The following is a 14,487-nucleotide window of genomic DNA, read 5'->3' on the forward strand; positions in this document are numbered from 1 at the left end:
TTCAATCTTCAATGCAATTTCAATCTTCAGTGCAATTTACATCAGTTTAACATGATGTATCTTCTCCACTTATACTTGGATTTAATTTCAAGAGAAGTAATTCAACTTAGTTTGGTCTAATATAAAACCAAATAAATTTACTTTAATCATACTATGTGTAAAATTAAAACTTAGTTTTGTCTAATATAAAACCAAATAAATTTACTTTAATCATACTATGTGTAAAATTAAAATTAGAGAAGCTGCGAGGTCACAAAGCCATACCAGTGATGTTGAATAAATTCAACCTTCTGCTTCTTTCTAGCGGACCGTATCGGACACATATTTAGGCAGCTAGAGCAAGTTGTACAGTTTACGTACATACTAAAGACGGTAAAACTAGATATTACACGGTACACCAAAATAATCAATTTCCTTTTTGTAAGATTAATGCTATTCAGAAGCTATTACGGTGCGGCCACATAACATTATCTTTTTAAACCGGCTGCATACTTGAATACTGAAGAATAGTCTTCCATTGCTCTAGGGGTAGATGCAAGGTATACTGTATCAACTATTGGAAACCTAAAGATTGGTCTAGGGGGGACAAGAAAAGGGTTGGATACTCTCTAGTATTGGAAACAAATATCCTTCTTTTTCCAACCATGTGTACTCAAACCTTTTGCACTTTGCACCGACCATTTGCTTATTCTAGAAAAGCACTAATCATAAAGAAGTAGTAACCGGATGTGTAGTTAACAAGAGCATATTCTATAAGAGCACTGAACACAAAGAAGTAGTACCTGGATGCGTAGTTAACAAGAGCATATTCTAGAAGAGCACTGAACATGAGGAAGTAGTACCTGGATGCGTAGTTAACAAGAGCATATTCTAGAAGAGCACTGAACATGAAGAAGTAGTACCTGGATGCGTAGTTAACAAGAGCATATTCTATAAGAGCACTGAACATGAGGAAGTAGTACCTGGATGCGTAGTTAACCAGAGCATATTCTATAAGAGCACTGAACATGAGGAAGTAGTACCTGGATGCGTAGTTAACAAGAGCATATTCTAGAAGAGCGCTGAATACAAAGAATACACAGACTCCAGACCAGACATCAATGGCCTTTGTGTACGCTACAGGGGGTAGAGAATTCTGAATGCTGGCCTAAAAACAAAAACGTAAGTTCCTTAATAAAATTTTTATTTGGCGTAAAACTTACAGATGTCAAATATGCAAAAATCTCTCTTTTAACTTTGAACAATTAATAATTCTTAACATACCATCTCTAGGGCTGAGAAAATAAATAAACATTTGAAAATAAGATATAGATGATTTCATTTCGGAAAAGTAAATATTTTAAGCAATTTCTCAAATGGGCCCTCTGTGTGGCAAAATATGTATTTTTCATTTCTTTAAAAACAATCTAAAAGGAAATGAGTTCTTCCCACAAACTCTAACTATTTCCCTCTATATCTTAGCAACATTTGATATTTCAAACTATAAATTCTGTAAGACCAAATAGTCTAAATTTGAAATATCATCGGTTTACATCATCTGGTTGCAAAGCTATAGGGATTAGAAATTTGAGTTTGTGGCAAAAACTCAATTCCTTTTTAGATTAATTGACCATAAAAAAATACAGAAACAACACGGCGAAATGATTGAAAAAATAATAAAACAAAGTAGAGCATTAAAAATCAAGAAAGAAAGAATAAGAACAGAAAAAAATTAAAAAAGTATTAGATTAGAATATTTTAAGGACTCGAATGTTAATCAAATGTTCTGAAAGAAATAAAAAGAAAGCCTAATTATATATCTTATTTATCTTATTGTAGAAGGTATATACTATATCTAGTATTGTAGAAGGTATATACTGTATCTAGTATTGTAGAAGGTATATACTGTATCTAGTATTGTAGAAGGTATATACTGTATCTAGTATTGTAGAAGGTATATACTATAGTATTGTAGAAGGTATATACTGTATCTAGTATTGAAGAAGGTATATACAGTATATACAGTATATACTGTATAGTATACGTCATGTTAAATTCTAAGATTTTAAACATTTGTCTTATATTTGTGTTGGCTTGTCTAATGTCTATGCTAGACAGTCCACAGGAAATAAAACATTTGGCAGAGGGATAGGAGCTGACATAGATTAAATAATATCNCGAACAACATCTTAACTAATATCATAGATATTACAGAGGGATAGGAGCTAACATAGATTAAATAATATCATAGATAGTACAGAGGGATAGGAGCTAACATAGATTAAACAATATCAAAGATGTAGCAGAGGAGAGGTATGCCATAGAGAAAATTATATCTAGTCACGACAAGGGACTAAATAATATCACAGAGAAAACAATTTCTTAAATGTAACAAAGGAATTAATCGTCATAGATCACAGTGATGATATCTAAAGGTTGCAAATGCAAGCTCTCACGCATTTTCCTTATAACTCAATCAAACTAAACCAAGAAGCAAGGGCTTTACGGTTATAAAATGTGAGTTAGTCAGGTAAAATCATAAGCCAAGGCATTGCGAGCACTTTAAAGTCAACCTAGTCTAGAAATTTGTCCAGCTTTTCAAAGCTGTCCGGATCCAGGGGGCGGAAACGTCATGTGTGTGTGTCTGTACCAAAAGAGTGTGTGTAAAGTTTACCGAACCGAAGGCGTGTACTGTAGGGTATATATAGTACATACGAATCTCGGTATTTGTACAGTCTAGGAGAGTACATTTGTTTATCGTTAATTGTTTACTTAAAAATAAGTTTTATATACATGTAGTATATTATCTATATATTCAAGTCAACATTATAAGCCAAATTTTCATGCAAAGAATATAATTGATTAAAGTTTACAAGAAACTAGTCGTTGTTCAAGCTTAATTATAATTGACAACATTGTGCTGCAATTTCCTTGACTGTAGTCATGTTGTGTGTCTGTACCAAAAGAGTGTCTGTAAGGTTTACCGAACTTGTCTGCAAAGCAGTGCGACTGGCTTTCTCATGCCAGACCAGCGCCATTTCCTTTCACTTTATTCCTATTCTCTGTATAGATCTCTGTGAGATCTTACGTTCGGAGAAAATGACATAATATGTAATTGCCTTAAGAATATGAAGACATCGCAGCACACGCGCGCACATAGATTCAACCTACTTATAATAATATTGATATTAATGATAATAATCGCTGTCAAACCTTCAATCTAGGTTGTAGGCTTGAGCTCCCTCCGTTTAAGTTCTAATAAATCAACCCAGATAAGAGCTGAGTGTAAATTCAGGGGTGGTAGACAAGCCTATGTCCGTCATCGACCTTTATAAAAAGTCTCATTAATTTTCGAGACAGGGTCGACTTTGAAGTGACACAACGTCTTGGGCTTTGATTTTACCGTTCTAACTCATTTATGGTTTTCTGTAGACCTTTTCCGGTAGCTTATAGCACTATAAAGAACTTGTTGTTAACTTTGGTTTTAAAGAAGTAATTGCAAAATTATCATCCATTTTTGCTTGAGAGCTTTATAGCTTGAGTGGTCATAGACTTGATAACATCAAGACATGGCAGGAGGACTGGTAGCCATAGACTTGATAACATTAAGACATTGCAGGAGGACTGGTAGCCATAGACTTGATAACATTAAGACATTGCAGGAGGATTGGTAGCCATAGACTTGATAACATCAAGACATGGCAGGAGGACTGGTAGCCATAGACTTGATAACATCAAGACATGGCAGGAGGATTGGTAGCCATAGACTTGATAACATCAAGACATGGCAGGAGGACTGGTAGCCATAGACTTGATAACATCAAGACATGGCAGGAGGACTGGTAGCCATAGACTTGATAACATCAAGACATTGCAGGAGGATTGGTAGCCATAGACTTGATAACATCAAGACATGGCAGGAGGACTGGTAGCCATAGACAAAATAATATCATAGATGTAACAAAGGAGAGGTCATAGACTTAATACAATCAAGACAAGCCTAGGGTGATAGGGACTGAAATAGACTTAAATATACTTATATAAACTTATACTTATATATACTTATATAAAGATGTGGTAGGCAGTCTTAGATGAAATACTATCATACATGTAAGAAAGGGATTGGTAATCATAGACACTATAATATCACATAGACACAAGACAGGGTAGGGAGGACAGAAGTTTGCATAGACTAAATAATAACAATAGGAGAGGTAGTCATAGATGATATAATACCATAGATTTGACATTGGGACCTGGAGCTGCATAGAGAAATGATGTCACAGACAAAATAATTTTTTTATTTTTATTTTTTATTTATTTTTATTTTTATTTTTATTTTTCATTTTTATTAATAATTTATTTTTATCAAAACAATGGCTAAAAAGAAAAAAATGGTTCATTGTAAATATTGTACTTAAACATTGGTGAAAGGGAACTTGTAAAACTATGTTTTTTATTATTTATAATCTATTACTGTAGTGTTTTCGTATATTCAGAATAAACACTCCGTTAGTATCGGAATATAGGTTTCCGTTCATTTCTGAATATTATATCAAATAATATAAATGATAATATAGGGATGAAGAAATGATAAAATACAATTTGCATCAAGTTTAAAAATGGATTTAGGGAATGAAAAGTGGATGTGTAGGACATACATGGACATATACATATACAGATAGTTAGACATATAAAGATAGAAAGATGTATAGACAAACAGATAGACAGATAAATAAGCAAAATTAGACTTATAGATACAAAGAATTATAATGTAAACATAGTTATTTCAGAGGTGTACGCATTTTTAGTACTGCAGTGTACTCTGGGCTGTAAAGTAAACACAAGACGGATATCCCAGCCTGACATGGGATCCATCTTTCACATGAAAAATCAATGAAATATTCTGGTCATAGGAAACTATTATGTGAATTATCAAAATGTTCAAAATTAAATGCCTTTATTCTTCTCGGATACTAGAGGAACATTGATGCATCTATTCTTGTTTACAAACACCCCTCAAAGAGAACTTGTTTCAATATGTACGCAGAGAATACGCAACAGCAATTAATTTACCTTGCCTTATTACCTTGGTTAGATGGATGGATAGATAGATAGATAAATACCTGAGTTGTCGACATAGCTAGCAGAGTTGTAACTCCCAGAGCAACTCTAGCAGGAACCTAATTGATAATAATAATAATATTAATAACAAGCTGAATGGCCTGGCGTTGCCCGTAACCTGTAACACCCCCCGGCCATTTATGAGTGTCCACAAAAAAATTCAGCCCAATTGGTTCAGCCGTTTAGTCGTCTTTACGCAACATATATATGATAATACTGACCGCTTTGTGGTCGAGCCAGAAAGAGAACCATGAAACGGTCACGGTCATGGAGCAGGGAATATAGATGGTGACCACGAAGAAGGATAGCTGCCGGGCAAACATTAGGTCAACTTGTAAACACGAATATTCACCTGGAAAATAAAAGTTGATTTTGCTGTTTTATTAAAAGAAAGAACGTATTAAGAAAATTTTAATGCAATTATTGTGAGTGAAACAAACCTGTATCGAAATAAAATGAAAGAAGTTGAATATGATTGTCGTTTTATTAGAGTTTTGCAGTTTCTAACAGATTTATTTAAATTAGGATATTTATAACTTTAGTATATGAAAGTCTACACGTGACATGCTGAAAAAATGTATGGAAGGATATTTAAGATGGAATTCATTCGGAAAATTTGTTTTTTTTTCAACTTTTATTTCAGCATGTTCGTGTAGCTTTTATTTAGTTTGGTTTTGCATTTTTAATAGCTTCAGAAAAGGTTTTTTTTTTAACAAAATTAATTCGGCAAAAAACAAATTCAAATCCTACGCCTGTTGCCATATTGGTTCCTGTGTCAACCCATGCATTATTCCTGTAGGATCTGAACTTGACCTGTAGCCGTCAAAACATTACAGTATTGGTTCCCGAACCCCCTCAGTTTAAATCCTCCGGGAAGGGATAGATTCCAGGGGATCTGAACTATTCCTGTAGCCGTTAAGACGTCGCAGTATTGGTTACCGTACCCCCATAGTTTAAATCCTCCGGGAAGGGATAGATTCCAAGGGTATCTGAACTATACCTGTAGCCGTTACGACGTCGCAGTATTGGTTCCCGTACCCCCCTAGCTTAAATCCCCCGGGAAGGGATAGATTTCCGGGGATCTGAACAGCATCATCATCCTTCCACACGTACACCAGGTCACTCTTGGTCCAACCATCTACATGACAGATATTCAAATTAGAGTTTTAGAGGTGTTCTATTTAGACTCCCTAGGTTGGATGCTACTAAACTAAATTAATTGCTGGATTGAGGCCCTATGATAGAGGAACTGCCAAAAACCAAAAATTTTAATCCCTATCTATTTGCAACCTGATACCTTTAATATTTCAAACTGAGACTATACGAATTCATAGTTTGAATATCAAAGGTCTACAACATCAGATTGCAAAAATAAAAGGATGAGACATTATTTAACCTTACATAAGGTTTGAGCTTATGTAAGCTAAAAGTTTATAATGTTTTATAAGAGGATCTGAGAAAGAGCAGAGATTTATAAATAGTTTGAAAGAAAATGAGGCATTTACTGAATTAACAAGACTCTCAACTAAATTAGTAGGAATCGGAGAGGTTTGAAAAGGACTGTTATTAAGCTTATCCAAAATTTAAAATCTTTTTATTGATCAACAGTTGAAACCAACAGTAATTTCATACGTTTTATCGTTAAATCTTGATTGTGGGTTTGGCAATTTTTTTCTCACAAAACTAGAAAATCAAGGATATCTCCGTCAGCCATGATAAGACACATTCCACTCTGTAATTAAAGATCACTTAAACTACTTCTCAAGATTTTCAATAGTTTTTAAACTTGAAGTTTAATTGATTCTAATTTATTCTGTTTCATCCCTAACAAATATCTTTCATTTAGATCTAAATAAATTTTACAAACACTTCAATCCAACTTTTCTATTATTATAATGAATTAAGCTTTTTGCTTCACAGGATTTAGTTTTCTTTATCATCAGTTTCTTTTTATCATATTTTTCTTTTTTTAAGCTAAAACTCAACCTTAGCACGCAAAATGTTATAAAAGGTCTAGTAGTTTAAACCAAAACCATTTTAATCGCATTAATTTAATTAATTAAGCCATCTAATTAATCTAATATTAAATTGAACTAATTAAATTCAACAATATGAATTGAATTAATCTTGATGTAATAAGTTCAATGAAATGCAATATTATGGAGACAAGGATATGCTTCTCTCATGTACAATGTAAAATCTACATGTATAATTTATGTACGATTTAAAATATAAAATGTTTGTACAATGTACAATGTACATGTATATATGTACTTACAGCTGGCAATATTGAGAGCACAAGTTTGTTCATCCAGGGGGAACAGAGCTAAATGCATCGAACAGCCGCAAGTCAGAGACACCCTGTATTATAATCATTATTATTATTATTATTATCATTATTATAATTATTATGGGCCGACACTCATGGGTAGCCGTGCAGTGTTTCAGGCTAAACAAAATTCGAAATTTTTTTTTCCACGGAATCTCTTAAATCAAACTCTACACAAATGCTAAGACCCCAAAAAGGAAATTTGGGAGTTTCGTTCAACGATACTCTATTAAATTTCGGGCTCAGATACTGTAGAGTATTTAGTCTTTAACCCCTAATACCTGATGCTATAGAGTACATAATCTTTAACCCGTAATACCTGATGCTATAGAGTACATCTCCGTTAGGAAAGATCCTAATGTAGAGATTAGGTTGAAGAATATTATGAAATGCTCCAATCTTCTCATTCCTAAGAAAAAAAAAGATTACAGAGACTCTGTCGACGTAACTTAAAGTGATCACCCACTTAAAAAAAAGTATGCCCAATCCAATTCACAGCGGTACCATTTAAATCGGCATTATCTTAGCAAAAGGGAATAATAATGAGGAAAAAGGAGAAAGGTGCATAAAGAGGAAAAAGGAGAATGACGAAAAGGGGAAAAGTATGAAGCAAAGAGGAGTGAACTAAATCAATAGAAAATAATAATGTTTGTAAAAGGGAAATAATTATATTTTCTTTATTTTCCCTCCTCACATATTACAAGTTATTTAAACCTTTATCTGATCAAGGAAGGTGGAGGTTTCCTCATTTTTCAAACTGAAAATTTAGTGGCAACGTTTCAATCGGACATGCCACTCTAAAAATGAAGGTTCCCTTGAAAAATAACATTTTTCACAAATTATAAAACTGAGTTAAAGGTAATAAACCTAAAACATATTTAAATCGAATATTGAACAACAGATCCATGCGACCAATAAATAAATCCACTATCCAAATATTGAAGAAAAAATCACAATCAAGTTATAATTAATTTGAAAGAATTAAAAGCAAACATTATCGAAAATCCGAACCATGAGCCATGAGTGTAAATAAAAAATATAAAATTTAAACAAAATTTTGAAGTTGAATCAAAATCAAATGTAATTTGAAATTCAAACCAAATATTAATGAAAAATTCAAACCAAATATTAATGAAAAATCCAAACCAAATGAAAATTAAAAATCCAAACCAAATATTACTAAAAAATCCACCAAATTTTAATGAAAAATCCAAACCAAATATTAATGAAAATTCCAAACCAAATTTTAATGAAAAATCCAAACCAAATATTAATGAAAATCCAAACCAAATATTAATGAAAAATCCAAACCAAATATTAATGAAAAATCCAAACCAAATATTAATGAAAAATCCAAACCAAATATTAATGAAAAATCCAAACCAAATATTACTAGAAAATCCACCAAATTTTAATGAAAAATCAAAACCAAATATTAATGAAAAATCAAAACCAAATATTAATGAAAAATCCAAACCAAATATTACTAGAAAATCCACCAAATTTTTATGAAAATAAACAAAAATTCACCTGAAAAATGTATCCGGCATCCACACTTTAGAAGCGTCCGTCATTGTCAGGTATTTTATTCTTTCTAAAAAAAGTCAAATTAATAAATTATTTTTAAGAAATATAAGAATAAAAGACAGTTGTTGGAAATTAGGGTCTAATTATACTTTTAAGATAAAAATCCATATTTAACGTTTATGTACAGTGAAACAATTAATAACGAATACATCGGAAGAATTTATCAAATGTCGTCTTGACAATTTTTCAATGAGTTTTATACTATATTACGTAAATTTCAGTATTTGCGAAAATAAATAAATAGCCATGAATATGCGGGAACGGTTTTAAAGAGCTCCATATAATCATTTAATTAAATAACTAAATATCTGCAACATGCCATTATCAGAAAGTGAAGAATACGACATTTGATGAATTCTTTTGATGTATTCGTTATTAAGGGTTTCACTGTATATAACAGAGACTTGGCTTGTCTGTCTGTCAAAATGGCTGAACCGATTGGAGTCAGACCCAAATTTCAATGAAGAGAATTTTATGTCAGATTAAAATGAGAAATATTATCTCCGAAAAATTTCGATTTTAACAGGTTTGATAATGGTTGTAAAATATTACAGTTAAACCCTAAATATTAAATAAATCGATAGAATTTATGAAATGTCGTCTTGACAATTTTTCAATGGGTTTTATACTATTTTACGTAAATCTAAGTATTTGCGAAAATAAATAAATATAGCACTGAATATGCCGGAACAGTTTTAAAGAGCTTCGTATAATCATTTAATTAAAAAACTAAATAATTGCAACATTCCATTATCAGAAAGTGAAGAATACGACATTTTATACGTTCTTTCGATTTATTTAAAATTCAGGGTTAAACTGTGGTTTGCTTTAAAAACATATAGCTTTAAGAGAAAAAAGTAAAACAAATTTGGGGTTTAGTTTCTTTCCGACGCGAACAACATCTTAACTTTTTACAGTTCAATTAAAAGTTAGAATGAACCTTAACTAGGTTTTTGTCTTATTTTTTCTCTTTGCCGGGAAAGCAAAGAATAGAAGAGAATAACTATTATTTTTAAAATTTGATAAATAAGCAAGATTTTCATGAAAACAACTGACATAATTATATTTTTATGTAATACAAAGAAAACGCGGAGAAGGAGTTTCACGAAAACAATGTTATAAAAGGACTGTTAGCGCAATATTAAAGGGACTGTTAACGTAATATTAAAGGGACTGCAGTTAGCGTAATATTAAAGGGACTGTAAGCGTAATATTTAGTGACCCTCCATGTAAAGATCACAATGCCAGACTCCCAACCCTTGTAACATTTGTCTGATCGATGAGGGAGATAGTGTCGTTTTTTCGGGGTTAAAAATTGTTCAATTCTCATAATTCTTCGTATGTTTTTGTAGTAAAACCACAATTGAAAATAATCAGTTTTCAAAATTAGAAACAGTGATATCTAATTAACACTTTACTAGAAAAGCTTCTAATTGAGGGATATCGTTTAGAATTTTAAGAAAAAACAATTTATGAAATTTGATGTAAATAATTCTAACCAAAGACTCTAAATATAAAGACGCGTCATCGGAAAATCTACGCAAATTTACGCACTTTCTTTGGTCTATTAAAAATTGTAAACAAATGTCGTCTTCCCAACTGAATAAAGGCATTTTTTGCTTGCTTGGAAGTTTCATTCTATTTAATGATTCATACTTTTTAACAAAAGAAGATATCATACATACATTTATGCAAAATTATTTTTATGTTTATGATGAAACAACAAACGACATTAGCTCACATTTTTTAACGTTTTATATTAGATATATTTAGTGTCCTGCTACTTTCACTGCCTAAAATGTTAATTCCTAGTTGTTGAAAAAAACATATTTGACCAATTTGAAAATTTTCATTAACGATTATTGGCTATTTATCATAAAAAAAGAGATTAGTAACTTATTCACAAATTTAGGTTTATTTCAACAAAAGATCCTTCTATCCAACAAATGATTAAACAACTTTGAAATATCTTAAATTTAACATTATTAATTTGTGTTCACTTTTAGCACAAAATATTCACTATTGTGTTAAATATCTGCGGTTTTTGTTGAACGCTCAAGCAAACAAAATAACCAATGACTTCAAATACAGCTGAACAGAGCGTACATAAGAGTCAGATAAACTATTGTATCATCTTTATATCGAGAGTCTTTGCTTTTAACTGTTTCTTAATAAAAAACCTTTTAGTTTAGGTTTTGGCCTCCAAAATATACAAATTATATAATAAAAAATAAAATCAAAAAACATTAGACTAATTATGGTTTAGAGCAAAATTGCCTAATTAAAAAAAAATTTGGCAGCTTCCATTTTTTTTGGCTTTTGGTAATACAGTTATAAAAAAACTATATGTATGAGAAGCACTGAGATTTTGTTTGTTTGTTTTATGTTTGTATTCAATAAACGTGAAAATAGCGGAACTATGTACCCAATTATCTGACCTGACCCCAGGGAAGGTATATGGATAAGGCCAGGACAAAATGTGTAAAGGAATTTAGTTTTTGCCACAAACTCTGATTTTCTAATCTCTATATCTTTGTAACCCAAGGTCGTAGACCAATGATATTTTAAACTATTTTTGCTTATAAAAAAAGTAATCTAAGTTTGAAATATCAAAGCTTTGCACCATCAGGTTGCAAAGAAATTGAGATCAGAAGATTTGATTTTGTGGCAAAAACTCAATTCCTTTAAAAATAAAAATCCGCAAAAAATGAAGTGTACTTAAATAAGCAGAAACTATTAACAATATCATTTAATTAAAAAAGGTCGCGAAGCGCACTAAAAATATAGTTTCTGCACACGTTGTTTTTAAACAAAAATAGTTTTGTATTTTTCTTGTGTTATCTTATCTGTATATTCTACGGTTTCTAGTTTACAGTTTACACTCTAGCCTAGCTGCAGGTTTCTAGCAGAGCATTAAATATCCCTCTTTTCCTCAACCTCTTCAATATAATGTATTCAGCTCCTTCAGTACAGGGTGGAACCGAAAAAATGATTTTTTGTTGTCAATTTCTTAAATATTGAATATTTTTTTACCTTCGCCCCATCGTTTAACATTAGTAAAAGATTACTTTTCTCATGAAAGAAGTTGATTTTACCTTCAGATTTTACCTTCAGATTATTCAGATTTTGACCTTCAGATTTTCACATTCAGATTTTAACTTTCACTTTTTACTTTCAGATTTTGATATTATTTTCTGGCAAACTTTTAAGGAGCCCTGTACAATGTACGATACATGGATTAAGACTGCTATAAAAAATTGCCTCATTTTTTAAGACCGGATCCACTTGGAAGTGTCTTAACGGCTTGACCTGTGTTTTTACCTAACTAACTCACTTATACTGTTTTGTACATGAAAGTTTTAGAAATAAAAAACATTTATTTTAAGCTTTAGAGTTTGAGAAGTAATTAAAAATAATTCTCAACGAGTTTTTCTAAAAAGCTTCTGTCGCTTGGAAATCAAATGTCGTCTTCATATTCCATTTTTGTGGGTTTCACTGAACGCACATGGACAAACTATCTGTAAAAATACATGTAAAAATGTCAACTCTTTCCACATTTTCTACTTTTCCTCTACTTTGGGAAGCACTGTATTGCAGGAGAGAATGAAAGAATACTGAAGAAACTATGAGAAAAATATTAATTGGCTTTCAAACCTCTGCAATGCTGATTCTTATACTACGAGAACAGGAGATGGTTTGGAAGGTGATGGAGGGGGGGGGGGGGTCTTATTCAAGTATTTGGAAATCCCAACGAAAACCTAGGTGGTAGAAATGGAATACGTTATTGCAAAAAAGCGACTTTAAAAAATCCAAAATTTTTCGTAAAATTAAAAGCATTTCGTTCAAACCTAAAATTGTGTACGAGCACAACACATTTCTCAAGTTTTCGTTTCGTAAATTTTAAATTATAAAATAAAGAGAAGTGCATACATATAATCATGCTTTGCCTTGATTTTTTATATAATTGTACTCTGCGATAAAAAAACTTGCGGATTATTCCTACCTTTAAGCTTTCACATTGTTTTATATCCTTCATTATAGTCATTCATTTGACTTTAACTATAAATATCTTTAAAATAAGTAACATAAAAATAGTTTTATTCTAAGAAGAAAAAGATGTAACTTTTTTAAATCTTTAGAAAAGCTACTCTGCAAAACTTTGAAAAAATATTGTCTTTGTTTATATTCTAATTTCTAATTTCTAAAATTTTCTTGTCGTCAATGTACCAGGGATATATGTTAATTTCACTATATTAAAAGAGAAATGTCTTACTTTTTAAAATCTAATTCTTAATAATCTTGATATTTTAACATTTTATCCCCCCCCCCCGGGAGAGCTTTATACTTAATTATAGTGCAAATACGCTACTGCATTAAAAAAACTCGATTTTTGGGTAAAATTTATCTATGTTACTTTGATAAAGTTGATTGAGTAATTATCTGGCAAGAAGCGGTAAAATTTTTTTAACATTTTTCCTAATAATTAATGGTAATCATAAACATGGAGAATGGATATCAAGTTACTAAACGGGGATATTTGTGTCCCTAAGATTCTAGGGGTAGAGCCCCCAGGATTCTAATGGGGTGTAAGTAACCCCAATGACCCCCTAATTTACGCCACTGATCTGACCTTTCATTTTCTCCTTCAGCCGATCCTCGTACACTAATCTGTTATCATTCCACTGCTGTCTCATCGTGATTTGGAAACTGTACTCCTGTAATACAATAGGGTTATATACTGTACACCTGCAGTACAATATGGTTATATACTGTACTCCTGCAGTATAATAGGGGTATTGTACTCCTGCAGTACAATAGGGTTATATACTGTACACCTGCAGTATAATAGGGGTATATACTGTACTACTCCAATACAATAGGGTTATATACTGTACACCTGCAGTACAATAGGGTTATATATTATACTCCTGCAATACAATAGGGTTATATACTGTACTCCTGCAGTATAATAGGGTTATGTACTGTACTCTTGCAGTACAATAGGGTTATGAACTGTACTCCTGTAGTACAATAGGGTTATATACTGTTCTCCTGTAGTACTGTAGTACAATAGGGTTATATACTGTACTCCTGCAGCACAATAGGGTTATGTACTGTACTCCTGTAGTACAATAGGGTTATGTACTGTACTCCTGTAGTACAATAGGGTTATGTACTGTACTCATGTAGTACAATAGAGGTATATACAGTACTCCTGCAGTACAATAGGGTTGTATACTGTACTCTTGCAGTACAATAGGGTTTTATTCTTTACTCTATGGCATTACGATTGTATCTATCTGTAAACTTGTAATATAAATGTAACTGTAATCCCTCTGGTTTAGTAATCTAGTACTCTTGCCAATATATCCTCCCCCTAGCACACCATTCAGTCCTTCATTCCACCATTATACTTTAAACTGATATCCTCCCCCTAGCACACCATTCAGTCCTTCATTCTACCATTA

General features: G+C 31.8%; 1 protein-coding gene across 1 annotated transcript in view; it reads right to left on the reverse strand.

The window, feature by feature from the left end:
• Nucleotides 1-13,754, reverse strand: part of LOC111713438 (glutamate-gated chloride channel) — a 22,655-nt gene extending 8,901 nt beyond the window's left edge. Inside the window, exons 1-8 of the mRNA XM_023488290.1 lie at nucleotides 13,650-13,754; nucleotides 8,963-9,026; nucleotides 7,752-7,841; nucleotides 7,382-7,464; nucleotides 6,104-6,241; nucleotides 5,325-5,455; nucleotides 5,106-5,162; nucleotides 1,023-1,147 (exon numbers count right to left, since the gene is read on the reverse strand). Of these exons, the coding sequence (XP_023344058.1) occupies nucleotides 1,023-1,147; nucleotides 5,106-5,162; nucleotides 5,325-5,455; nucleotides 6,104-6,241; nucleotides 7,382-7,464; nucleotides 7,752-7,841; nucleotides 8,963-9,026; nucleotides 13,650-13,713 (752 nt within the window). The 5' untranslated portion in view covers nucleotides 13,714-13,754. The remainder of the gene's footprint in view (nucleotides 1-1,022; nucleotides 1,148-5,105; nucleotides 5,163-5,324; nucleotides 5,456-6,103; nucleotides 6,242-7,381; nucleotides 7,465-7,751; nucleotides 7,842-8,962; nucleotides 9,027-13,649) is intronic.
• Between the last annotated feature and the right edge of the window lie 733 nt (nucleotides 13,755-14,487).

Source organism: Eurytemora carolleeae, unplaced genomic scaffold (genome assembly GCF_000591075.1).
Source record: "Eurytemora carolleeae unplaced genomic scaffold, Eaff_2.0 scaffold1152, whole genome shotgun sequence".
In the NCBI taxonomy this organism is placed as follows: Eukaryota; Metazoa; Arthropoda; class Copepoda; order Calanoida; family Temoridae; genus Eurytemora; species Eurytemora carolleeae.